The 25,527-nt window shown below is 41.2% G+C and overlaps 1 protein-coding gene across 2 annotated transcripts in view; it reads right to left on the bottom strand.

Annotated features, from left to right (window-relative positions):
* The window catches only part of TMEM232 (transmembrane protein 232), a 299,472-nt gene that overhangs the window by 154,456 nt on the left and 119,489 nt on the right, over nucleotides 1-25,527 (bottom strand). For both annotated transcript variants that reach the window (XM_068247370.1, XM_068247365.1), the window contains exons 7-8: nucleotides 20,271-20,386; nucleotides 7,606-7,778 (exon numbers count right to left, since the gene is read on the bottom strand). In XM_068247370.1, the coding sequence (XP_068103471.1) occupies nucleotides 7,606-7,778; nucleotides 20,271-20,386 (289 nt within the window). The remainder of the gene's footprint in view (nucleotides 1-7,605; nucleotides 7,779-20,270; nucleotides 20,387-25,527) is intronic.

Raw genomic sequence — 25,527 nt, 5'->3', positions numbered from 1 at the left:
CGCTTAACCTTAACCTCCCCATACCTAACCTTAAACCCCCCATGCTTAATCTCAACCCCCAGCCTAACCTTAACTCCCCCATCCGCAAACCGTCCACAAAAAATGCTAAATATTGTGTGCCACAAAAATGGTAAATATACAGCACCACAACACCATATGCACCAATACAAACATCGTTTAGAGCAGGCGCCCAAATTTGCTGTTATAAATATTGTTTGGATGGGCGCCTATGGTCACGCCCAAACTTCCGCGGCACCCCCAGTGATGCACATAATTATGCCTTCCATTGGCTTTCTAGGAACTTCCTGGATTCATTTAATTAACCACAAGTTCAGTTTTCAATATGATATTGTTTAAATTATTTAGAATTCATTCTAGCTACATTTCACAGATGGCACATTAAGCAATAAAATTCTTATATATTTATTTCCCCGTTGACTGTCAAAGCTAATTTTCTTCCACTTACGTGATAAATTATGGAAGCCTGAATAACAAAAATGTGGCGTATGCTAATAGAACATTTAAGAAACAGGAATGTTAATAATGATGAACCACCTCAATAACTCACATTAAATGTATAAATAATGACAAGTCAATGTATTAATAATGAAGTATCATTTATTGCATTGACTTTGCGATCCATCTGTTGCTGTTTTTTCTTTTACGTCATCTTACATTATTAGATTTGTTAAATATGAAAGACATTTATTAAGTGTTAAATAGGTTTCCCCCAAGTTAGATCAATTATTGCAATTCCTTTTCAAAGTTGTTTTTCTGTTGCTTATTATATGCTTAAAAAGATTATTTAGATATGTTTTTTCTGTCTTGAAAAGCTACCGTATTTTTCGGACTATAAGACGCTCCTGACCATAAGACGCACCTTGGTTAAGAGGACAACAACCTGGGAATAAAAAATATATAATAAACCTGGTGCATCCATTGTGAAGGGGCATCTTGTGGATTATGCCTCCTTTGTACCTCTCTCCCTGTGTCCTCCTCTGTCCCCCTTGTGTCCTCCTGTTCCCCTATGTGTCCCCCTTGTGTCCTCCTCTATGTCTCTTTGTGTCCCTCTGTGTCCTCCATTTATCCCCCTGTGTCCTCCTCTGCTTGGGCACAGTACAGGAAGTCCCCAACAATGCGCCGGGCTGGAGGTTTGTATTGGCAGGCAGGAACTCCCTGCATTTGGACGATAAGATGCAGTAACTTTTTCCTCCCAAATTTTCGGAGTCTTTTAGTCCAAAAAATATAGTAAGTGTTTATTTGCCTTGAGCTTCATACACATGTATTAGGACTATCCCAAGAGAGGGATCAGGTGACAGTGTAGGGACAAGACTATACAGATGTGTTGCTATCCTCCCAGCTAATGATGTGTTCTGTTGCTATGCGGCATATGGGTGTGCTGGCAGCACCTACATTTCTAGCAACGTTTTTGCCTGATTTGGCATAAACAGCCATGCAGCTAACATGGCTAGACCTTAACCACAGCACCTGATGCTCATATTTCTGAATTTGTGGTTGAAAGTATTAATAACACAGGATAAGCATTACAGCCAGGAAATTGGCATAGGTAAAGTGTACCTGAGCCAAAGTTCGGGTACATAGAATCAATGACTTACCCAAAGAGAGGGAAGCCTCAGGATCCCATTGAGGATTTCCTCTGTATTCTACTGTCCCCCGTGCTGAGCACAGCCCCCCGGCAGATCATTAGCAAGGCATATTCATGGCCGCACAATAGCTGACTAAGCCCACCCGCGCATGCTCAGTGAGCCGGAGGCACGGGCTCCGTGCTACTGCACATTAGTGGGCGGGCTTGCATGGCTACAGTGCAGCCATGAATAAGGAAGTGGAGCTGCGTGGCTCTAATGTGGAGGGGGACCGCACTCTGCAACGGGGAGCTTCAGAAAAGTGAGGGAAGCCTCAATAGGATCCTGAGGCTTCCCTCTCTTTAGGTAAGTATTTGAATTTGTATTTGTCACTTTAACAAAAAAAGTCAGTGTTTCCCATTCCTTTCACAACAATGTCCCTTAAAGTCATGATAAGCCAGAGCTACAAGGATTTTCTAACTTCTAAGGGGCTAAAAGGAACCTAAAAAAACCCTTACTAAATGTTAAGCTAAATATAAATTTACCTTCTTAAAACAGGTGTTTGCAAGTATTTATGTTTATATGAGCAAGAAGGAACTCCCAAGACACATTTCTGCTGAGTGAGTGAACAAACAAACCAGACTAGATTAGCTGCAGGCTTGTTTAAGGTGTTATGATTCAGACACTACTGGTGCATGAGAGATCAGCAGGACAGCGAGGCAACTGGCATTGCTTAACCCTTTCGCTACCAGTCGATTTGTCTTAAACGCTAACATCTACTGCCAAGCAGTTTTTAGACATTTTGCACTCATTAGGTTTACTTAGGATTTTTTGACAAGAAAACGTAATAGAACGTATTATATATTATTTTTCCTTAACAAATTGGGCTTGAACATCGAAACAAAATGTTGTGCTTTTTCTGGAAATATAATACAATTTTTGAGTAAAATGTTTTAAAGAGTGAAATAGACAATAAAATATTTTTCAGCTGTGATTTTATTTTCAAAGAAGAATTTAATTCACTGACAAAAATGTTAATGTTTGCAAAAGCCCTGATTCTGCTGAATCCAACGATACCAGATATGTATAGGTACCCCACTTTACCTGTCCTGGAACAGGTGTGCCAGTACATGTAGCCTGCTATAAGTGTAGCCAGTATAGGTAGCCAGAAATAGATACCTCCAGTACAGGTAGTCAGGTATAGGTGCAGTCAGTATAGGTAGCCATGTATAGGCGCCACCAGTACAGGTGGCCAGATATAGGTGCAGCCAGTATAGATAGCCAGAAATAGGTGCCAGTTTAGGTAACAGGTATAGGTGACACAGTATAAGTAGCAGGAATAGGTGACCATGTATAAGTAGTAGGTGTAGGTACCCCAGTACAGGTAGCAGGTATAGGTAACAGGTATAGTTGCCCCAGCATAGGTAATAGGTATAGCAGCCCTCAGCATAGGTTGCAAGAATATAGGGGCCACTGTGGGGAGGGGGACCGGATTCATCCTCCCTCCCTTCACATGGCGCCCCGTCCTCTGCCTCCCTGCATGGCTGAATGTGCAGTCAGGTGTTTAATTACTCACCCGATTACTCCTCCATGCTGCATGTCCCACGCTGCATCCGCCTGTTCTCTCTCCTCTCCTGATCTCTGTATGACACGTCACAAAGGAAGTAGAGAGGAGAGAGAGCAGGCAGATGCAGCATGGAGGAGCGATCGGGTGAGTAATTAAACACCCGACCGCACATCCAGCCATGCAAGGAGGCAGAGGAGGGGGGCCCACGTGGAGGGAGGAGGAATGAAGTCGGACCCCCTCCCCGCTGCTTCCCAGGGGACAAAACTGTCAATAATGTACTAGGTATGTTGTTGGCTGTTAAAGCATTTAATTGCCACACCGAACCTAGTACGTGGTTGGCAGTTAAGGGGTTAAAAGGAAATTGATGTGGCAGCCTTTTCATAGTTTTCGCTTCAGATTCCTTTTAAAGTGGACCCGAACTCTTGCACAGGACAGAAAGAAAACATAGAGAAATGCACCCTGTATGTATTTAGAGAGTACAACCTGTCTAATTCCCCTTCATCTGTGACTAATCACAACATTAATTTGATCTCTCAGTCGTATCAGCTGGCTGCCTCGGCAGAGCTGTGAATTTGTAAAAACAGGGTGTTAACCCTAGGTCTGCTTCCATGAAATCAGGAAATAGACACACTGCAGATTTATCGCAGGATTTGTATCAGCTGTAACAAAGAAATATTCTCTTTGCAGGGGTCTCAAATTCGCGGCCCGCGGGCCATTTGCGGCCCTCGATACAATATTTTGTGGCCCGCGCCGGCAAAAGCTTCCTTATAGTTTGCTTCAGTGCTCCCAAGTAATCTACCGCATCCCCGCCGCTAAACGAGGGCTGCAGAGCCCCCAAATCGCCTGGGGGGCAATCCGCTGGCATTTCCTGGAAGGGGCAGAGCTTTCAGCTTCAGCTCTGCCCCTCCTTTTGTCAATAGCCGCACGGATCACTGCCTCTCCCTCCCCTCTCTGTGAAGGAAGAGTGAGAGGGGCGGGCAGAGCCGGCGATGCGCCACGATTGACGTCAGGAGGGGCAGAGCTGAAGCTGAAAGCTCTGCCCCTTCCAGGAAATGCCAGTGTCAAAAACCTGAGCGGTTTTTGCCTTTTTCATGATTGCCAACTCAGTAAAGGACCAGCCCTTAAAGCGTTGCTATCATATAAATCCGGCATAGTGGGGTCTGAACCCTCTATAACAGTAATTATAGATTGACGGTATACCTTGAAATGAATCAGAGCACTCAGTATATGATTTTATATAAAAAATTGTATTTGCTTATCATACAGCATATATACAAAATATGAACAGTTCCAAGTAGTGTTTCCTTATAACAGTATTCCATTTTATCACGGCTTTAGAGCCAAGTAATTATCAATCATCTAAGTACATTCAAAAAAGAATATAACAGTTGTGTTATGTAGAATAAGATCAAAAGTAGTCTCATCTATATCTATAGCTATGTATCTAGTAGCTGTGTAAACTTGTAGTAATCTTCTTAAAGAAATAGCATAAAAAATAGCTTCTAAAAAACTTCTTGCTAACATCTTAATAAAACTTAATGCTGAAAAATTAATAAAGTAAATCACCAGAATATTAAGCATATTACCCCTTCTCTGTCATCTCTTCAGCATCTAGAACCACTTGTGGGAAGGTAGCTTCTGCCTCATGTGTCTTCTCAGGAGATTGTTGGGCTTCTGCAAACTATGAGCTTTCAGGCCCTACTTTTATAGGGGTTGGAGGCAATATGGCTGCCTAATCTGGACTTTCCCTGAATCCCAGACTCTGATTGGCTAAAGCTTTCGTGCGTCAATGCTTTATCATGTTTTGATTACCTAAGTCACAATATTATTGTTTATAAATTCTTAATTACCTTATCTTGTGGGAATTAACGTCATTTGGAGTGCTTGACATTTTGTTTAGGTCACGTAATTAAAAATGGACGTCAACAGCCATCTTGTCTGTTGGCTGACCCAGACATGGAGACTAAACAATGTCATTCGTGACGCATTTCTGATAAAGTGTTCCCTGTTAATTATGTCGGTACTTTCCCAGGTCAGCTTGACACCATAACACTGTACATGGACCTGTGAGAGCCTTCAGCAATTTAAGGCTTATTAAAACATACAGGGCTTCTAATATACTTATTTAAATATAAAGCTTATTATATAATTCTTCTTAAAACAATGAATCATATAAGGAATAATTACATATTAAATCTTAATAATATAGAATCATTGTCTATATAAATATAATAACTTCAACCGGCAGAGGTCAGCCTTTTATAACAAATAACAATCTATTAATAATGTTGATTTCATAAGAATATGTAACCACCAGGTGGCATCATTGAATGATCTTTAACTAATTGGGAAAACAACTTCTTTGTTTAATATTTATATAACTTGTTCCCAAAACATCATGTGTTATCAGCTTTCTGAGACTAGAGCACGTCAACAATTCTTCCAGAACCAAAACAATCCTACGAGAATGTTTTACTGTCTCATCTTTCATGGGTAGAATACAGCTTGTAAATATTTTTCAGAGTAATAGATTCTATTATATAGGGTTTAACAATAACTATTCCTTTCTTTAGAAGGACTGTATTGATCATTAATATTTAGATTAATAATATCTGTATGTAATAATTATGCGCATTTATAATTACTGCAGTAATGTGAGTTTAACTTGCTTCTCTGTCTTCACACAGAAGCCTCTTTAAATGTCAAGGCTACGCACTAGCATAAACAATAATGCTCTGGCTTTTTGTAACCAGTACGTCTATTATCTGCTAGCTTGCAAGTTAAAATAATCTCATAAGCTTTACAGCCTAAAATATGCTCAGATGTCACATAGCAATATTTTAAAGAAGTAACCCAACTTTACAGTTTACAATGAAATTTTGCATAGAACATTAAAACTTAACACATATACATATGACATCTTTTCCTGCATAAATAAAACCGCTAGAATTCTGACACCAGCGGATTGCCCCTTGGGCGATTTTTCGGCGGGGACACGGCGGATTACTTGTACTGAGAGCACTGAAGTGAACTATAAGGTAAAATAGTTTGCTTCAGTGTGAATTTGATTTTGAAATAAAAATCAATGCAAGGGACGGGGTGCGGGAGCTGCTGATTGTGAAATCCCTTATGTGGCCCAAGCCTCATCCTGACTTTGCCTCCTGCGGCCCCCAGGTAAATTGAGTTTGAGACCCCTGCTTTAAAGGTTATTATGCAGTTGCTTATTTTTTAGAGCAGAGAGGAAGTTCAGAATTCAGGTCCGCTTTAATAAATTTATACATTGCATCCATTTTTCTAGCACCTTACAGAGAACATCAAACAATTGAGATCACTAACTATTCCTCAGCAGAGCTTGCAGTCTAGTGTCCCGACTAGAGATGAACAATGAGATGTAAATATACTGGCTTCCTATGCAGATAGCATGCAGCCATGCACGTTGAAAATGGAACAAACTAACTCACTATCAGCTAAATGTGTTTGGATATAGTTTTTGAGTATTTGCATGTATAACTATTTGCAACTATTTGGGCAGCATGGTGGCGTAGTAGTTAGCACACTTTTCTTGCAGCGCTGGGTCCCCAGCCAGGGCACTATCTGCACGGAGTTTGTATGTTCTCCCCATTACTGTATGGGTTTCCTTCTGGGCACTCCGGATTCCTCCCACAGCCCAAAACCATGCAGACAAGTTAATTGGCCTTCCCCCTAAAATTGGCCATAGACTACGATACATACACTACTCAACATATGACTATGATAAGGATTAGATTGTGAGCCCCTCTGAGGAACAGTATAGTGACAAGATAATATACTCTACATCGCTGCGGAAGATGTCGGTGCTATATAAATACTAAATAATAATAATCTCACTGATTATCTCTAGTCCTGACAATTCCCAAGGACCAAGTTCCCAGTTTGTTTTCAGAAAGTAATCGGCCAGAGGAAAAATAAACAAGATGAGAACATACAGCCTCCATGCAGATAGAGCCCTGGATAACTTTGAAACATAATCTCAAACGCTAAAGACTGAGTAACCATTTAGCCACTTGGCTGGCACAGAACCCAAATTACATATTATTAAAGGTGTAATGTACAATAACACACACTAATATTCATGTTAATGTCGTTTGCCTCTGATAGTTGTCAGCAACTCATGCATAGGTTAATCAGAAAAAGAAGGTCTAAAATGACCCGTAAAGGCTCTAAACTCCTGATCCCAGCAAGGCTCTGCTAATATCCATTAATATACATATATCTCATCAAAATATGTTCTGTTATTAGAGGTTGGATATAAAACAGTAGATGCCAGAGGAGAGACATTATGAAAGGGTCACAAAGGGGTCATGAGATAATGGATGGAATATACTCTGAAAAGCAAAAACATTGCTAGAGTAAATTTCTATGTAAATTCCGTATAATGATATGCTGGAAAAGAAATAAAGTCTGTTTCATACAAACCAGTTTTCTTGATGAAGGTGTTCCTTTAGGAGGGAGAGATGTCGGATAATATCATGCAAATCTGTGCTATTATTTTCCGTGTGCTGCCAAATCAGCAGACAATGCCAAAGAAATGGGCTAATTTCAGCTTCTCCTGCATGCAAACGGAATTGGTCTGTAGAGGCTGGCTGTTTCTGCAACATATAACAACAAATATGTGACTACACGGTCCAAGAGCAAGTTGTGTGTTTTTTAAATATCTACATACATCAGGGCCAAACACATAACTAGAACAGGCCAAACATCTAGACTTTACAGTGGTGTGAAAAACTATTTGCCCCCTTCCTGATTTCTTATTCTTTTGCATGTTTGTCACACTTAAATGTTTCTGCTCATCAAAAACCGTTAACTATTAGTCAAAGATAACATAATTGAACACAAAATGCAGTTTTAAATGATGGTTTTTATTATTTAGTGAGAAAAAAAACTCCAAATCTACATGGCCCTGTGTGAAAAAGTGATTCCCCCCCCCCTTGTTAAAAAATAACTTAACTGTGCTTTATCACACCTGAGTTCAATTTCTGTAGTCACCCCCAGGCCTGATTACTGCCACACCTGTTTCAATCAAGAAATCACTTAAATAGGAGCTATCTGACACAAAGTAGACCAAAAGCACCTCAAAAGCTAGACACCATGCCAAGATCCAAAGAAATTCAGGAACAAATGAGAACAAAAGTACTGTAATTGAGATCTATCAGTCTGGTAAAGGTTATAAAGCCATTTCTAAAGCTTTGGGACTCCAGCGAACCACAGTGAGAGCCATTATCCACAAATGGCAAACACATGGAACAGTGATGAACCTTCCCAGGAGTGGCCGGCCGACCAAAATTACTCGAAGAGTGCAGAGAAAAATCATCCGAGAGGCCACAAAAGACCCCAGGACAACATCTAAAGAACTGCAGGCCTCACTTGCCTCAATTAAGGTCAGTGTTCACGACTCCATCATAAGAAAGAGACTGGGCAAAAACGGCCTGCATGGCAGATATCCAAGGCGCAAACCACTTTTAAGCAAAAAGAACATTAAGGCTCGTCTCAATCTTGCTAAAAAAAAATCTCAATGATTGCCAAGACTTTTGGGAAAATACCTTATGGACCGACGAGACAAAAGTTGAACTTTTTGGAAGGTGTGTGTCCCGTTACACCTGGCGTAGAAGTAACACAGCATTTCAGCAAAAGAACATCATACCAACAGTAAAATATGGTGGTGGTAGTGTGATGGTCTGGGGTTGTTTTGCTGCTTTAGGACCTGGAAGGCTTGCTGTGATAGATGGAACCATGAATTCTACTGTCTACCAAAAAATCCTGAAGGAGAATGTCCGGCCATCTGTTCGTCAACTCAAGCTGAAGCGATCTTGGGTGCTACAGCAGGACAATGACTCATAACACACCAGCAAATCCACCTCTGAATGGCTGAAGAAAAACAAAATGAAGACTTTGGAGTGGCCTAGTCAAAGTCCTGACCTGAATCATATTGAGATGTTGTGGCATGACCTTAAAAAGGCGGTTCATGCTAGAAATCCCTCAAATAAAGCTGAATTACAACAATTCTGCAAAGATAAGTGGGCCAAAAACCTCTCCACAGCGCTGTAAAAGACTTGTTGCAAGTTATTGCAAACGCTTGATTGCAGTTATTGCTGCTAAGGGTGGCCCAACCAGTTATTAGGTTCAGGGGGCAATTTCTTTTTCACACAGCTCCATGTAGGTTTTGAGGTTTTTTTCTCACTAAATAATAAAAACCATCATTTAAAACTGCATTTTGTGTTCAATTATGTTATCTTTGGCTAATAGTTAACGGTTTTTGATGAGCAGAAACATTTAAGTGTGACAAACATGCAAAAGAATAAGAAATCAGGGAGGGGGCAAATCGTTTTTCACACCACTGTTATATCCATAACGAAAGAGATTTATTATCAATGTCAGTTTTCGGCCCAATGAAGCCATTGATGCAACAGTACTAATAAATTAAATATACATTTTTGCACTCTATTTTTTATATGTGAGTACATGTACTAAACATTCATAATGGATAGCATTCTTGACTAAAAGCACTGGGGTACAAGGTTCAAATATTGACCCAGACACTATTGGGTGGAGATCATATGTTCTCCACATGTTTGTGTGGGTTTTCTCCAGGCACTCTGGTTTCCTCCAACATCCCATAAATATACAAAAAAGTTAATTGACTCATCTAAAAATTTGCCTTAGTTTATGATAAGCTCATTACACCATCATTATGGGGTAGAGATTAGGTTGTGAACTTCTTGAAGAAGCCAGTTGCGTGTGGTCCTGTATTAGTCATGGAGAGAATCAGAAGACATAGCAACAAAAGTAGGTGATACCTTTAATGACTAACTACAAGATTTTTCTGCAAGCTTTCAAAACCTTACATTTCTTCTTCAGGCATGTTTCAGAGCTGGCTCAGAACCATACAAAGTAATGTCACATACTCAAGCTTATATATAATTTTCTGGGGTGAACAGCAATCTGATATCATGTTATGCTGGGTATACACGATGCGTTTTTTTGATCGATTTCCCATTCGATTTTTTATTCATTTTTTCACTCAATTTAATTCTATCAATTCTTATCGTTTCTTATCAATTTCCACTCACTTCTATGAGAAATCAAACGGTAAAACGATTGAGAGTAATATCGGGCGTGCCGGAAGGTATCAATCAAACACATCTATCGAACAAAAAAATGTAATGTGTGTACCTAGCATTACACTCTTTCTTTTTGAAATGTAATGGATCTCCTCACAGCTTAAATCTATTCATTTTAGCCTTTGACAATGGGTAGAGACTAGAGACACACACACACACTAATCAAATTAGCTATTCATCAGTACTAACTAGTACTAGTTAGTACTGATGAATAGCTAATTTGATTAGTGTGTCTAACCTTTGAGGAGATCCTTTACATTTCAAAAAGAGGAAGATTGTAACATGATATCAGATTGCTGATCACCCCAGAAATTCATATATAAGCTTGAGTGGTGTCACTACTTTGTGCGGTTGTGAGCCAGTTCTGAAACATGCCTGAAGAAGAAACTTACTGAACCTGTTCCAAAACATGCATTAAGAAGAAACTTTACATTTTGAAAGCTTGCAGAGAACTTTTGCACAGTTAGTTATTAGGTATCACCTAAATAACTTTTGTTGTTATGTCTTCGGAACTTCTTGTAGGGACACTCAGTGGAATTACTATGTGCTCTGACTGTAACGGGGGTATAGGATGAAAAAAATATAATCCTTCTTGTATGTATGTGAAAAGTTTCTTATTCACTTATAGTCAGTTATTATTATTATTTAGTATTTAAATAGTGCCGACATAGTAACATAGTTTGGTTGAAAAAATACATCTATCCATCAAGACCAACCAGAAATAAATAAATAAAACATACATGAAAAAACACCATCCTGAACCTGTACATATTCCAGTTGATCCAGGAGAGGGTGAAAAACCTTACAAGGCCTGGGTCTATTAGCCTTAAAAGGGAAAAAATCCTTACCGACTCTAGATGGCAGTCAGATAAATCCCTGGATCAACTCTTCCGGGACTTACCTAATAATTATAGCCGTGGATGCCCTTCAATGCAAGGAAAGCATCCAAGCTCTGTGTGTGTCTCTCGTACAATTCCGGTCTGGCGTCTGTGGCAGTGCAGAGGCTTTATTCCTCTGCACTCCACAGCTCCATCTGCCGGTAGGAATTCTCCCTCTACAGGTGCATTGCACCATAGCTGGGTTCTGTTATTCAGACGTTTGTGGAGGATTTCCGTAGTGTCGGCACACATCTTGTGCGCTGACCACGGAGATATTCCGCAATCGATACAGTATGACCAGCCAAACCCTAAATTCCCAGTGTAGAGGGAATTTCCGATTTGTACGATTTTGTCGAGTATGGTTCTTGTACCTTTAAGAGCTTTAAAAGACTGAACGTTTCCCAGCTGAAAAATCCGTTGCCCATAGCAACTACAAATAAAGAAATTATTTCTGTAAAGTCTGAAATGTGGAACACACTTAAATGTGATAAATCCAGAGAGACTTCTCGGTCTCAGGTTTTGCTGTCTCAAGCAAAAGCATATGTGGATCCGGTGATAGGCAGAATTATTCAGTATATTAAAAGGAGTAAGAAAATCTATGCATGTTCCTTATCCCAACCCATATGAGTGTTACCTAGATACAGGGTTGTTTGAGCCTCCATTTGCTCTGTGGGAGATTGGGGCTTTGATTGAGGAGTTCGAGATTGATTGGAAGGCGTTTTGCGATTTTTACATCGTAGAAAGTGAAGAGATTATTAATGCTTGTGTTGATTCTGTATACACTTTGATTGATTCTGATAAGTGTGACGAGTGTTTTGTGGATCCGGTGATTTGTGTGTGGCAGACGATTTTGGATGAATTGCACACACACCAACCAATTGACTCCAATAAAGAGACACCATCATCAGATGTTTGTTCCTGCCTTTCTGGGGTAAAGCAAGTGAGTTCAGACACTGTGCGATCTGAAATGAATGAGGGTGCTACTGTTGTTGACACCAGTGTGAATTCTGAAAAATTCACACTGGTGTCAATAAAGATTCTTTCCCATGGCAACTGCTTGTGTGAAGTTTGAATCTGGGCGATTTAATGCCTGTTTTTCAGGTGTTCCTGCAGATTGTGATAAGCATGAATGTGTCAGTTTTGTCAAAGATATGTGGGATCCCTTGTCATTTAAAAACAGATCTTTTTCTCCCAGTAATTCTTTAAGATCTTCCATCTATGATCCTGCTTGTAACGATGGGTGTCAGCAACCAGAGAAAATCTGATTATTGGTGATCTACGGTATCACAAAGAATACAGATCTATACCTGATTATGGATGATCTGCAGAATCACCAATAATACAGATATAGTACTAACCTCTAGACACCTGAAGCGTGTAAGTGTTTGGTGTAACAGTAGGAATTGAACCGCCGGGGTAGCAGGTGGTCCAATAAGTAGAGAAAGACTCTACTGCAGTCAAAGGCTCCAGGAGGGAGAGTCCCCAACTGGTTTTGCAGCAGGGCCCCCCTCTGAGGAGCAGAGGGGACCCCTGCAGGAGGACTGAGCACCCAAAGGTTGGGTGACTGCCAAAAGGGTCGGGCAGGCCGGGTCGGCAACACACAGGCAGATAAAGTACAGAGACAGAAGACAGATTCAGTAACCAGGGACAGGCAGGGTCGGCAACAGTAGATCAGATGTGCGAAGGTACCGAATCAGAAAACAGAAGAGAAGTCAGGAGAGATACAATTCATAAACAGATATCCAATAATGCCTAGTCTTGAGTGTGAGGTCCGTGGTCTCACACCCAGGGGCTGGTCTAAGTAATAACACAGATGATATACAATATCCCTAGTCTGGGGTGTGAGGTCCGTGGTTTCTACACCCTGGAACTGGTCTAAGGAATAACGCAGATGATATACAATATTCCTAGTATGGGGTGTGAGGTCCGTGGTCTCGACACCCTGGAACTGGTCTAAGGAGTAGTTCTGAGCCTGAGCAGTACAGCCCGGAGGACGTCCGATGACGTCAGCGTGCCGGCGTGGAACGCACAATGGAGTGCAGAAGAGGCCTGACCTGGTCGCCGGCCTGGCCAGGTTGGGTCGGGCACCGGAGACCACCGGGAGCCTGCAGAGCGGCGCCGAGGGCACCTCCTGTCTGCCACGGGCTGGAGGAAGCCCCAGGTAAGTGGATAAGGATTTTTATTTTTTTTTCATAGTCCCTGAACCTTCCCTTTAATCTTCTTAGCGGTAACCATGAGCTACACTCGGGGTGGAAAACCGCAGGGCAGAGCGGTAACCCCGAGCTACACTTGTGGTAGCCACCGGGAGGTCCATGCAGAGCATTGCGCGCAGAGGGTGTTCTCACTCACCTCCCGGGCAATCCTGCATCCTACTGGTGAGATTGCCTACAGTCGTCATGATGACAGCTGGCAATCTCACTGTAGGGTTACAGCACCACCCAAAGGACAAAGGAAGAACGGCAGAGCTGGATCCCAGGGAGGTTAGTAAGTGCATAGGGCTGCTCCAAGCTCTCTTGTGGTATGATTTTTTCTTGCTTTTAGGGTCTAAAAGCACATAAAAAAATGGTAATGCTTTTAGACCCTAAAATCAGGAAGGAATCAATCCACCAGGGAGGTTAAGTGGCCCAGGCTGCCGACTGCAGACCGCAATTCACATTCCTTTTGAAAATCTCTCTCCCTGAGTTGCGAGCAGCGATAAGGGCCCATTTGCAAGTGAGAATGGCCCCAAAGAGAGGGTTAACACTCACCTAATCGTCGCTTCTGGTGTCAGGTCTCCGTGGCAACAGGCCGTCACGTGACACGCCATCAGGTATAACGCGCTGGCATGTGCTGAAGGAGTCTGCCCTGTTGCCATGGAGACCTGACGTTGGAAGCGGCGAAAAGTTGAGTGTTAAGTTTGCCCAGTGTTGCACTAGATTTTCAGCAGAGATAGCCCTGATTGGCCGCCTTGGCTTAGAACCCTCCAGTTCCTAGGTTCTCAACGTGTGGTATGCATACACCAGGGGGTACATCTGATGGTTCCAGGGGGTACTCAGACTGCATATACTTAACCATGAATAATACATTTAGAGTGTTAGAAAATGATAAATCTTATTTAAACAACACCAAATTAGTATTTTAGCTAATTAAAAGCAATAGTAAATGCTTGGAAATTGTTTATGTACTATGATTATATAAATATTTGTCAAGGGGTACTTGTGATAATGCTTACTATGCTAGGGGGTACTTGGTGAGTACAGGGTTTTAACAGGTGTACATACCTATAAAATGTTGAGAAACATCGCTCTAGTTCACCTGACTACATTATGTTATGTCTTTATATTGGTATAAACAGAAAGGGTGTCTTTTAAAATTCCATTCCTGATATTAGTTCAATGGATACATTTCAGCTGCATTAATCACACCAGCTTTACACTTACTATATTCCCAGAACAATATTTATTTCTCCAGCCAATCAGTAAATTGTTTAACCAGTTAATGGCAATCCGACTTATTAACCCCTTGAGCACCAGAGCAATTTTCACCTTCCAGCGCTCCTTCCATTCATTCCTCTATAACTTTATTGTTACTTATCGCAATGAAATCAACTATATCTTGTTTTTTTCACTACCAATTAGGCTTTCTTTAGGTGGGACATTATGCCAAGAATTATTTTATTCTAAATGTGTTTTAATGGGAAAATAGGAAAAAAATGGGGGGGGGGGGGGGGAATCATTATTTTTCTGTTTTTGGCCATTATAGTTTTTAAATAATGCATGCTACTGTAATTTAAACCCATGAAATGTATTTGCCCATTTGTCCCAGTTATTACACCTTTTTAAATTATGTCCCTATCACAATATTTGGCGCCAATATTTTATTTGGAAATAAAGGTGCATTTTTTTCAGTTTTGTGTCCATCCCTAATTACAAGCCCATAGTTTATAAAATAACAGTGTTATACCCTCTTGCAGGGCCGGGCCGAGGCAGAGGCAAGAGAGGCTCCAGCCTCAGGGCGCAGTGTAGGAGGGGGCGCACAACTTACTCAGCTATCATTCCCCTATTGTTTTTGAAGCAGAAAGAAATAAGAAAAGGGGATGCATGGCAGTGACTGCAAGACAGATAACTAGATATTAAGGTGTTGGGGGCCCTGAGGCACCTCTTAGTCTAATAGCAATCAGGGTGTGACGACTGGAGTGGGAGGGTTGGAGGGGAGCACTTTGGTGTCTCGGACTTGGGTGCTGGAGGACCTATTTAAAGATTTAAAGAGTTCAGTCCCTAAGGTAACTATGTATTTTTTTTATATTTTTTTTCCTTATTACAAAAATAAATTGGGGGGATTGTGGGAGGTCATGAGTTAATTTATAATGTAAAACTATGTATTTGTATATGAAAAAATGCTTTTGGGTGTAGTTTTACTATTTGGCCACAAGGTGGCCACAGTAACTTTTTGTGAATGTGTCCTGTAAGCATCGGAAGTATGCTTACAGGAAGTACAATGAGGCTGGGGAACTTTTTTTTTTCACAATGATCGCGCTGCTTCTCATAGAAGCAGCCAATTATTGCTGGGGGCTTAGATCAACGAACGGGAACAGTTTTTCACATTCATTGATCTCCAGGCGAGTGGCCGTCGGTATGCACGAGCGAGCGGGAGCGGACATCGGTGGTAGTGGCGGGGGTGCGTGTATCTACGCTCCTGGTGGGGAAAGGATGTCAAAAGGAGCATAGATACACGCACCTGTGGTGGTAAAGTGGTTAAAATGTCCTGTTTGAGCCTGTTAACGGCAACAGGAAGTTTTAAGAAGTTTTAATAAGTCGCTCGCTCCCGCCGCTTTGCAGCACTGTATCAGAACACAGAATTCTACATTCCGAGACTGGAACAATTGCATTTTTTTTAGTTTAACAGGTCTCCTCTGTAATAGCCGTAGAGATAGAAACCAGAAAATATACAAAATAATTGGCTTGCTTCATTTTCCATATGAGGTTACCATAGATGTTGCTTGTCAGAGCGTAGGAATTTAAGTAATACATAAGTAATTCAGTTATAGTAAAGGTTTCATTTTAGCAAGGTAATAAGCAGTCATGAGTGCAAAAAAGTTTAAACTTAAGGGAAAAAAATTTGTTTTATCTTTCAAATGTCAATGTTATCTATCTTGTAAAAACAGTGAGGCTGATCTATCAATACCTGAGCTTAGAAGACTGAAGCGGTCACCTAGATCAACCAATCAGATTTCAACTATTAAATAAAACAGGGAGGTTGCTCTGCAGAACTGCCCTATGTATGAGCCAGTTTTCTTTGTACAGCTCTTCACTGATTTCCTCATGTAGCCTAGACCCATAAATAAGGTAAAAAAAAATAGCATTATATCGTTCTGTAACTAATTATCAGACTAACCAGCAAGCTCATGGTGACCCAGAACTCATTGGAGTGTGTAAGGGACTACAATGGTCCTAAAAGCCCCCTTACTAAGATGTTAAGAAAAACAAAAGTTTGCTTTCTCGGATTCACAAGCCCTACTCCATAGAGCCAAATTAATCCATGCCATGCACTGATGAGGATCAAACACTCCGAAACAGTCTGTATGCATGTTGGATTATTATGGCTCTGTACAAATTAACAAGCTGACACATCATTGCATTCCAGCGGTTCTGGAGGTGTGTTTAGCTTCTAAGGGTACAATGGTTAATTTGCATATATTCAGCAGTGTTGCTCTGGGAGACATCTCAAGCTCACTCCAACCTGAACTATCGCAAATTCTTTCTGTTTCAGGAAAGCAAACTTTTGTTTTTCTTAACTAATTATCAGAGAGGTGCATCTGTCAACCTAGAGAATTTTGTTTTTGCCGGGCTCTTAGTAGCCACTCTAAAATAACCTGAGATTTTCAGGCTAAAATATGGCCTTTTATATAAGATCTCGGTTTATGTTCAAGTCAGTGCAGATTGTGAACATCAGATGGTCCCCCTCAGCCAAATTTAAGCCACTGGTGTACACCAAATTGTACAGTGGAGATAAGAGGGTCTTCTCCAAATCCTCCCTTTGCCCCACCCAGTTTTACATTTATACAGCTGCTTCTTTCCTCCTTTCAATATATATGGAGTGTTCATAAGAGGTTTGTAAAGCAAATTCTCTTGCATACCCAGTCCGAGGCCTCCTCTCTTCAGCCTCTGCTGGCTTTAACATGTCTTCCATCTCCTATGGGTCTTAGCCACAGTTTCTTCTCTTTGCAGCCAAAGTCTACAGTCCCGGGCTAGTCTCAATCTTCATTGCCAATAAATATCAGCACAGCATATTAGAAGAAGCAAGCAAGGCACTGCGTCCTGGAGATAATACAGCGGTAGTCACCATGTGAATGTCCGTTCAATCCTCACACCGGCTGTTTAGGACGGATCCCGCCGCGTGTGTGTGTTCCGACATTCGCCACGCTGATTGTCAGCCTGGGGTAGTAGCAGTAAGAAGTTGCGTTATTGGGTACATGTATGCTTGCCGGCTTGAGCTCCGCCCACTGCCTCTTTTCATGCCCACAATAGGCGTTTCATCAGGGTGTGGCCTGAACAGCCGTCATCTCCGTTTTAAAACCAGTCACAGCGCTCCGCCCCGTACTTTGCCATAGCAACACACAAACTTTCATGCTGGCTTCTACGTAGGCTGAGCTGGATCATAGGCATAGGTAAAGTGTATATATGGTCACACAAAAGTTATATATAGCACCAGATTAGCAGTTCATCCGATCTGAAGGCAAGATATACATGATCATTCATCCTATATCCAGGATTTAAAGGGAAACTGTACGCTTGACTCTGCTCTAGGCTTTAAAGTCAAAAACGCCTCAAGTATCTTTATATGGGTGGCATCAGCATCACAGACATTTCGGCTCCATTCATATTGCATACATTACCCTATATGGCATTTATTATCCAAAATTAAACAATTTCAGCAATATCCTTATATTCACTTATATCTATTGAGTCTCAGAAAAGGGGATAAGTCCAATTCAGCATTAAGGCCAAAAGGGGTAACCGTCCCTAATTTATAAATCCACATCGCCTCTTTGCAATACAAGACTTCATCAAAATCCCCCCTTCTTCCCGAGATTTTTAAGCTATATATCCCTTTTACTATGGTGCCTCTCAAGCAGTTGCTATGATGTTCCCTATAGTGATCATATATTATTCCCGTAGCTTTGCCTCCTGTTATCTTACAGAAATGCTCCAGTACGCGGTCCTTTAATGATCGCTTTGTCTTGCCAATGTACATAAGTTTGCACGGACACTGGATCATGTATATTACCCTGGTTGTGTCACAGTTGATAAAGGACCGAATGGAAAATTCCGTCCCTTCATCACTGCTATGAAATATATTAGTTTGTTCCACATAGGGACATAACTTACACTTGGAACATTTGTACATCCCCACAGGTCTTCTCCTGTCCAACCAAGTCGAGGGATTTCTTTGTATCTCGCTATGTACTAAATGATCTCTTAAGTTTGCTGCCCTTCTGGCCGTCATAAGGGGGCGCGGCCCCACTATTTTTGCAATCTCCTGATCTGACGTCAAAATGGGCCAAAATTTTCCCAGCAGGTCCCTTAATTCTTCCCAATGGGACCCAAAGCCGGTTATGAGCCGCATATGTCCCTCCCCCTCCGCATTGCGTGGCACCCTCCTGGGGGCCAACAACTCCTGTCAGTCCTTCCCCCATGCTATTTATACTATCCTGGAATTCTAGCCCCTCATGAAACATGACAGGGGGTCAGAAAAGTCAGAGATGCTGGAAAATGAGAAAATTCACTTTTTGCACCATAGTTTGTAAACGCTATAACTTTTACCCAATACACATAAAGAAGCAGAAGCGTGCACTAATGTCCTCAAGTGAATCTCGCCTTTTAATCCTCCAGGACAAATCCATACAAACGGGGTAACATCAGTGTACACATTAGTATAGTTGCATATACATACTGGTGCTGGTAGCAGTGGTCTGGTGGGTGCCTAGGGTGTGAAGGGATCGGCGACGGCCGTTTCGCGTCCAACAGGACGCTTGGTCACGCTGCGTTCCGTGACCAAGCGTCCTGTTGGACGCGAAACGGCCGTCGCCGATCCCTTCACACCCTAGGCACCCACCAGACCACTGCTACCAGCACCAGTATGTATATGCAACTATACTAATGTGTACACTGATGTTACCCCGTTTGTATGGATTTGTCCTGGAGGATTAAAAGACGAGATTCACTTGAGGACATTAGTGCACGCTTCTGCTTCTTTATGTGTATTGTTGTTATACCCTTCCTTCTATGGATATTGGCGGAGCATATGTCTTAGTATCCCTCGGATCCTTTTTAAAGGGGTATTGGTAGCAAAGAGGTCAGCAGCTTCATTGTTTTCTCCTGCATACTGGTCACATCATTCAGGGAGTGCCACACTGAACTGCTTCTTTCTTTCAAATTATAACTTTTACCCAAACCAATAAATATAGGCTGAATGGGTTTTTTTTAATCAAAAACATGTTTGTCCACATTTTTCGCGCTGCATGTATACAGAAATTTTACTTTATTTGAAAAATGTCAGCACAGAAAGTTAAAAAAATCATTTTCATGTCTTTTTTGATGAATATAATAAAAAGTAAAAATCGCAGCAGCAATCAAATAGCACCAAAAGAAAGCTTTATTAGTGACAAGAAAAGGAGCCAAAATTCATTTAGGTGGTAGGTTGTATGAGCGAGCAATAAACCGTGAAAGCTGCAGTGGTCTGAATGGAGAAAAAGGCTCTGGTCCTTAAGGGGGGTAAAGCCCACGGTCCTCAAGTGGTTAATATATAAAAAAAGCAGTTTGAAGAACATGCAATGCCAGCTTTCAAGGTACAATAAACTACACTCTGGAAACTTGTAATTTGTAAACAGACAATATTACTTATGCACAAAAGCAAATATGATAATTGTATGAGTAATAAAAAGTAGGAAAAGACATTTTTATTGAATGTTATGTCAGAGTTTCAGACCACTTTAAAGTTGACAATTGATCATTTTGGGTGATGTTGACTTGAAGTGTGCATGTAGCTCCACTCCTCACCATGATTTCAAGCAGGATTTCAACAATCTATATTGTATTACACTCACCTGTAATAGTGTGTTTGTGTCAATGTCACACATGGCTTCTCCAGCCTTTAACATTACACGAACTGACAAAAGAACATTTGGATATGGTTGATAAGAGGCTTCACATGCAGGCAGAGCTGAAATGAAAAATACAAACTTTTACAATAGTTGTGTTTAAAGGCTACCTGAACTGACGTGACATCAAGAGATAAGATTTGTATGTACAGTCCCAAGCCTATGTAGAACTAGCAAGGAGGAGGAGGTGTCAGCGCTTCCCAAAACATACTACATCTGACTGACTAACTGCATAGATGTGCAGAGCCTAATTATAGGCAGGTTAAACAACTAGCATACAAATCAGATGCAAAAAATGGAGGATGTTGGCTTCCAAAAAAAGTTTGTGCTCAGAGTGTTCCTGTACTAGACTCTTCCACCGTGTTGAGGGATCCTCATGGAAGAGACCCTAACCACTAATTAATTAATCTGCTTTGAATTTAAGGTGTGGTGTTTAGCCTCTAGAGGGCTCTGCACACCTCTGTTGGTAGTCACTTCAGGTGCATGAATGCTGCTGGTGTTGGCAATGGGGAGCTGCATTTCATTGATGGTATCATAAACTCAACAAAGTACTGCTCTATACTGAAGGAGAAGATGCTGCCATCAATCCATGCGATTGGTCGTCGTGCTCTTTTCCAACATGACAATGATCCAAAACACACATCTAAAGCTACTGTTGCATTTTTGAAGAAGAACACGGTGAAGGTGATTGAATGGCCAAGTATGATCTGAACCCAATCGAACACCTGTGGGGATTGAGGAATCCTGAAGCGACAAGTTGAGCATCACTCTACGTCCAGCATCCAGGCACTAAAAGAGGTTATTCTTAAAGAATGGAAAAAGATAGATGTTGCAATATGTCGCCAACTTGTTCTTTCCATGCCTAGAAGACTTGGTGCTATCCTTAAAAATCACGGTGGTCATACAAAATACTAGCTGTAGTAGTTTTTATTGTGGGGTGTATTCATTTTTTGCTTCAACCAATTTGAGTAAAACTGAAGATTTTGTGATCTTCTAAGGTATAGTATTAATCTTAATTTCATGTTATGGAGTTAAACATGTGTTCAATAAAACTCAGCCTTGTGAAAATTTTGGAAATTGTTGTTTTGTTCATTGATCTACTGATTAAATTCATACTTTTTAAAGGGGGGGTACTCATTTAAAGAGAGTCTGAAGCGAGAATAAATCTCGCTTCAGACCTCATAAATAGCAGGGGCACGTGTGCCCCTGCTAAAACGCCGCTATAGCGCAGCTTAACGGGGGTCCCTTCACCCCCAAATCCCCCTCGATACACCCGGGGAGCGCTTCCTGGTTGGGGCAGGGCTAACCGCCGCAGCCCTGCCCCACGCGCGTCTGTCAGCGCGTATCTCCGCCTCTCCCCCGCCCCTCTCAGTCTTCCTTCACTGAGAGGGGCGGGGGAGAGGCGGCGATGCGCCGCTGACAGACGCGACTGGAGGCAGGGCTGCAGCCGTTAGCCCTGCCTCCAGGAAGGGAAATTCTGCGACCTTTCTACGACACACTTTTGCGGGGGGTGGGTTGGGGGTGAAGGGACTCCCGTTTAGCCGCGGGATAGCGACGTTTTAGCAGGGGCACACGTGCCCCTGCTATTTATGAGCTCTGGAGCGAGATTTATTCTCGCTTCAGAGTCTCTTTAAGCTGAGTACTGTATATATATATATATATATATATATATATATATATATATATAGATAGATAGATAGATAGATAGATAGATAGATAGATAGATAGATAGATAGATATACTAGCAGACCCAAGCCCATTTAAAAACGGGCTCTAGGGTCTGTGTTTTTTGCTCCCGCCCGCCGCATGTACTGAGCAGACACCAGACACCCGGCCACCCACTCACACGCCCTCCTGGTTCCCTGGCCCCGTCCCTGTCCTCCCGTCTCTGTGAGGCTGGGTCCGTGCTGCGCACATGAACAGTAGCAAAAAGCACGGACCCAGCTACACAGAGACAACACACGCATGGACACTGGGGCTTTATTATAGAGGATATATATATATATATATATATATATATATATATATATATATACAGTGGGTTGCAAAAGTATTTGGCCCCCTTGAAGTTTTCCACATTTTGTCACATTACTGCCACAAATCATCATCAATTTTATTGGAATTCCACATGAATGACCAAAACAAAGTGGTGTACATGTGAGAAGTGGATCGAAAATCATACATCATTCCAAACATTTTTTACAAATAAATCACTGCAAAGTGGGGTGTGCGTAATTATTCGGCCCCCTGAGTCAATACTTTGTAGAACCACCTTTTGCTGCAATTACAGCTGCCAGTCTTTTAGGGTATGTCTCTACTAGCTTTGCACATCTAGAGACTGAAATCCTTGCCCATTCTTCTTTGCAAAACAGCTCCAGCTCAGTCAGATTAGATGGACAGCGTTTGCGAACAGCAGTTTTCAGATCTTGCCACAGATTCTCGATTGGATTTAGATCTGGACTTTGACTGGGCCATTCTAACACATAGATATGTTTTGTTTTAAACCATTCGATTGTTGCCCTGGCTTTACATTTAGGGTCATTGTCCTGCTGGAAGGTGAACCTCCGCCACAGTCTCAAGTCTTTTGCAGTCTCCAAGAGGTTTTCTTCCAAGTTTGCCCTGTATGTGGCTCCATCCATCTTCCCATCAACTCTGACCAGCTTCCCTGTCCCTGCTGAAGAGATGCACCCTCAGAGCATGATGCTCCCACCACCATATTTGACAGTGGGGATGGTGTGTTCAGAGTGATGTGCAGTGTTAGTTTTCCGCCACACATAGCGTTTTGCATTTTGGCCAAAAAAGTTACATTTTGGTCTCATCTGACCAGAGCACCTTCTTCCACATGGTTGCTGTGTCCCCCACATGGCTTGTGGCAAACTGCAAACGGGACTTCTTATGCTTTTCTGTTAACAATGCCTTTCTTCTTGCCACTCTTCAATAAAGGCCAACTTTGTACAGTGCATGACTAATAGATGTCCTATAAACAGAGTCTCCCACCTGAGCTGTAGATCTCTGCAGCTCGTCCACCATGGGCCTCTTGACTGCATTTCTGATCAGCGCTCTCCTTGTTCGGCCTGTGAGTTTAGGTGGATGGCCTTGTCTTGGTAGGTTTACAGTTGTGCCATACTCCTTCCATTTCTGAATGATCGCTTGAACAGTGCTCCGTGGGATGTTCAAGGCTTTGGAAATCTTTTTGTAGCCTAATCCTGCTTTAAATTTCTCAATAACTTGATCCCTGACCTGTCTTGTGTGTTCTTTGGACTTCACGGTGTTGTTTCTCACAATATTCTCTTAGACAACCCCTGAGGCCCTCACAGAGCACCTGTATTTGTATTGACATTAGATCACACACAGGTGCACTCTAATTAGTCATTAGCACTCATCAGGCAATGTCTATAGGTAACTGACTGCACTCAGATCAAAGGGGGCCGAATAATTATGCACACACCACTTTGCAGTTATTTATTTGTAAAAAATGTTTGGAATCATGTATCATGCTTTAAATTTCTCAATAACTTGATCCCTGACCTGTCTTGTGTGTTCTTTGGACTTCACGGTGTTGTTGCTCACAATATTCTCTTAGACAACCCCTGAGGCCCTCACAGAGCACCTGTATTTGTATTGACATTAGATCACACACAGGTGCACTCTAATTAGTCATTAGCACTCATCAGGCAATGTCTATAGGTAACTGACTGCACTCAGATCAAAGGGGGCCGAATAATTATGCACACACCACTTTGCAGTTATTTATTTGTAAAAAATGTTTGGAATCATGTATGATTTTTGATCCACTTCTCACGTGTACACCACTTTGTTTTGGTCATTCATGTGGAATTCCAATAAAATTGATGATGATTTGTGGCAGTAATGTGACAAAATGTGGAAAACTTCAAGGGGGCCAAATACTTTTGCAACCCACTGTTTATATATATATATATATATATATATATATATATATATATATATATATATATATATGTATATATATATATATATATATATATATATATATATATATATATATACATACATAATGTTACAAAGAAGACATAAAACAAGCATTTCTGCATGCACCCCACATTTATATCTGTATTGTACCATCAGTAAAAATAGGAAGAGAAAGTTTTTAGTCTATAAGCAAATCAAATAGTAAATTCTTACTGAAAACTTTCTGATCTACTGTATGTATTGGTAACTGTAAAAATGTACGCTTTCTACAATTTTTTGTGTATGAACAGTTACCCAGTTCATTCTGCGTTTATTTCTCTATTTCTTTAATAGACTATATCCGAGATATAAAAAAAACAAAAAACAAAAACAACAAAAATCTAAATATTTTCTGACGCTGGATCATCAGAATCAAAACAAGACTGCTAAATGTGAGTGAATTCAGCTAGTTCTGATTCTCTTCTCAGCCCCTATTGTTTGTCAGGGGAGAAAACACATAAGCAATCATCACGACTCTCTCCAAATAAAGGATAGAAGAAAAGGTCACGCACTTGCGGCAAGGACACTTCTATGCATAAAAATTTGGAGGGATAATGAAAAACTTTTTTTTTTCACTTTAACTACAATGCTTATTGAATGTTGGTCAAAACAAACATATCAGTAAGTATAATGTTCAAAAATGCTTTGCAAATGCAGCTTAAAACAATTTAAAAACACTATGGAAACGTTCAGCATTATAGTCAGACCAGAGCATAAGACTCACTGATAAGTAATCACAGCCATAAAATACTTTCCTGTCAGTAAATGGCTTCTGAGAGAAGGGAAGAGATAAAAGGGTCAGACCAAGTTAATATTTTCTATTACTTTTCTAATAATTTGCATACCCAGCAGTGATGTATCATGGCATGGGAGATGTTTCTTGCCGACACAAATACCCTTTGTTTTAAAGGACAACCGAGGTGGCATGTGACATGATGAGATAGACGTGTATGTACAGTGCCTAGCACACAAATAACTATGCTGTGTTACTTTTTTTCTTTCTCTGCCTGAAAGAGTTAAACATCAGGTATGAAAGTGACATTTCTGTCCGGGTTGGGACTGGGTCAGACTATAGCATAACCTTCACTGATAAGTAATTACAGCCATAAAATACTTTCCTGTCAGTAAATGGCTTCTGATACCAAGAAAGAGATAAAAAGGGTAAATAATTCATTGATTTGAACTCTAGCATACTTCGATGAAGGTGTCATTG

Source organism: Hyperolius riggenbachi, chromosome 1 (assembly GCF_040937935.1).
Source record: "Hyperolius riggenbachi isolate aHypRig1 chromosome 1, aHypRig1.pri, whole genome shotgun sequence".
Classification (NCBI taxonomy): Eukaryota; Metazoa; Chordata; class Amphibia; order Anura; family Hyperoliidae; genus Hyperolius; species Hyperolius riggenbachi.
Note: the sequence above shows the minus strand (reverse complement) of the source record. Positions and strands in the feature narration are given on the sequence as shown.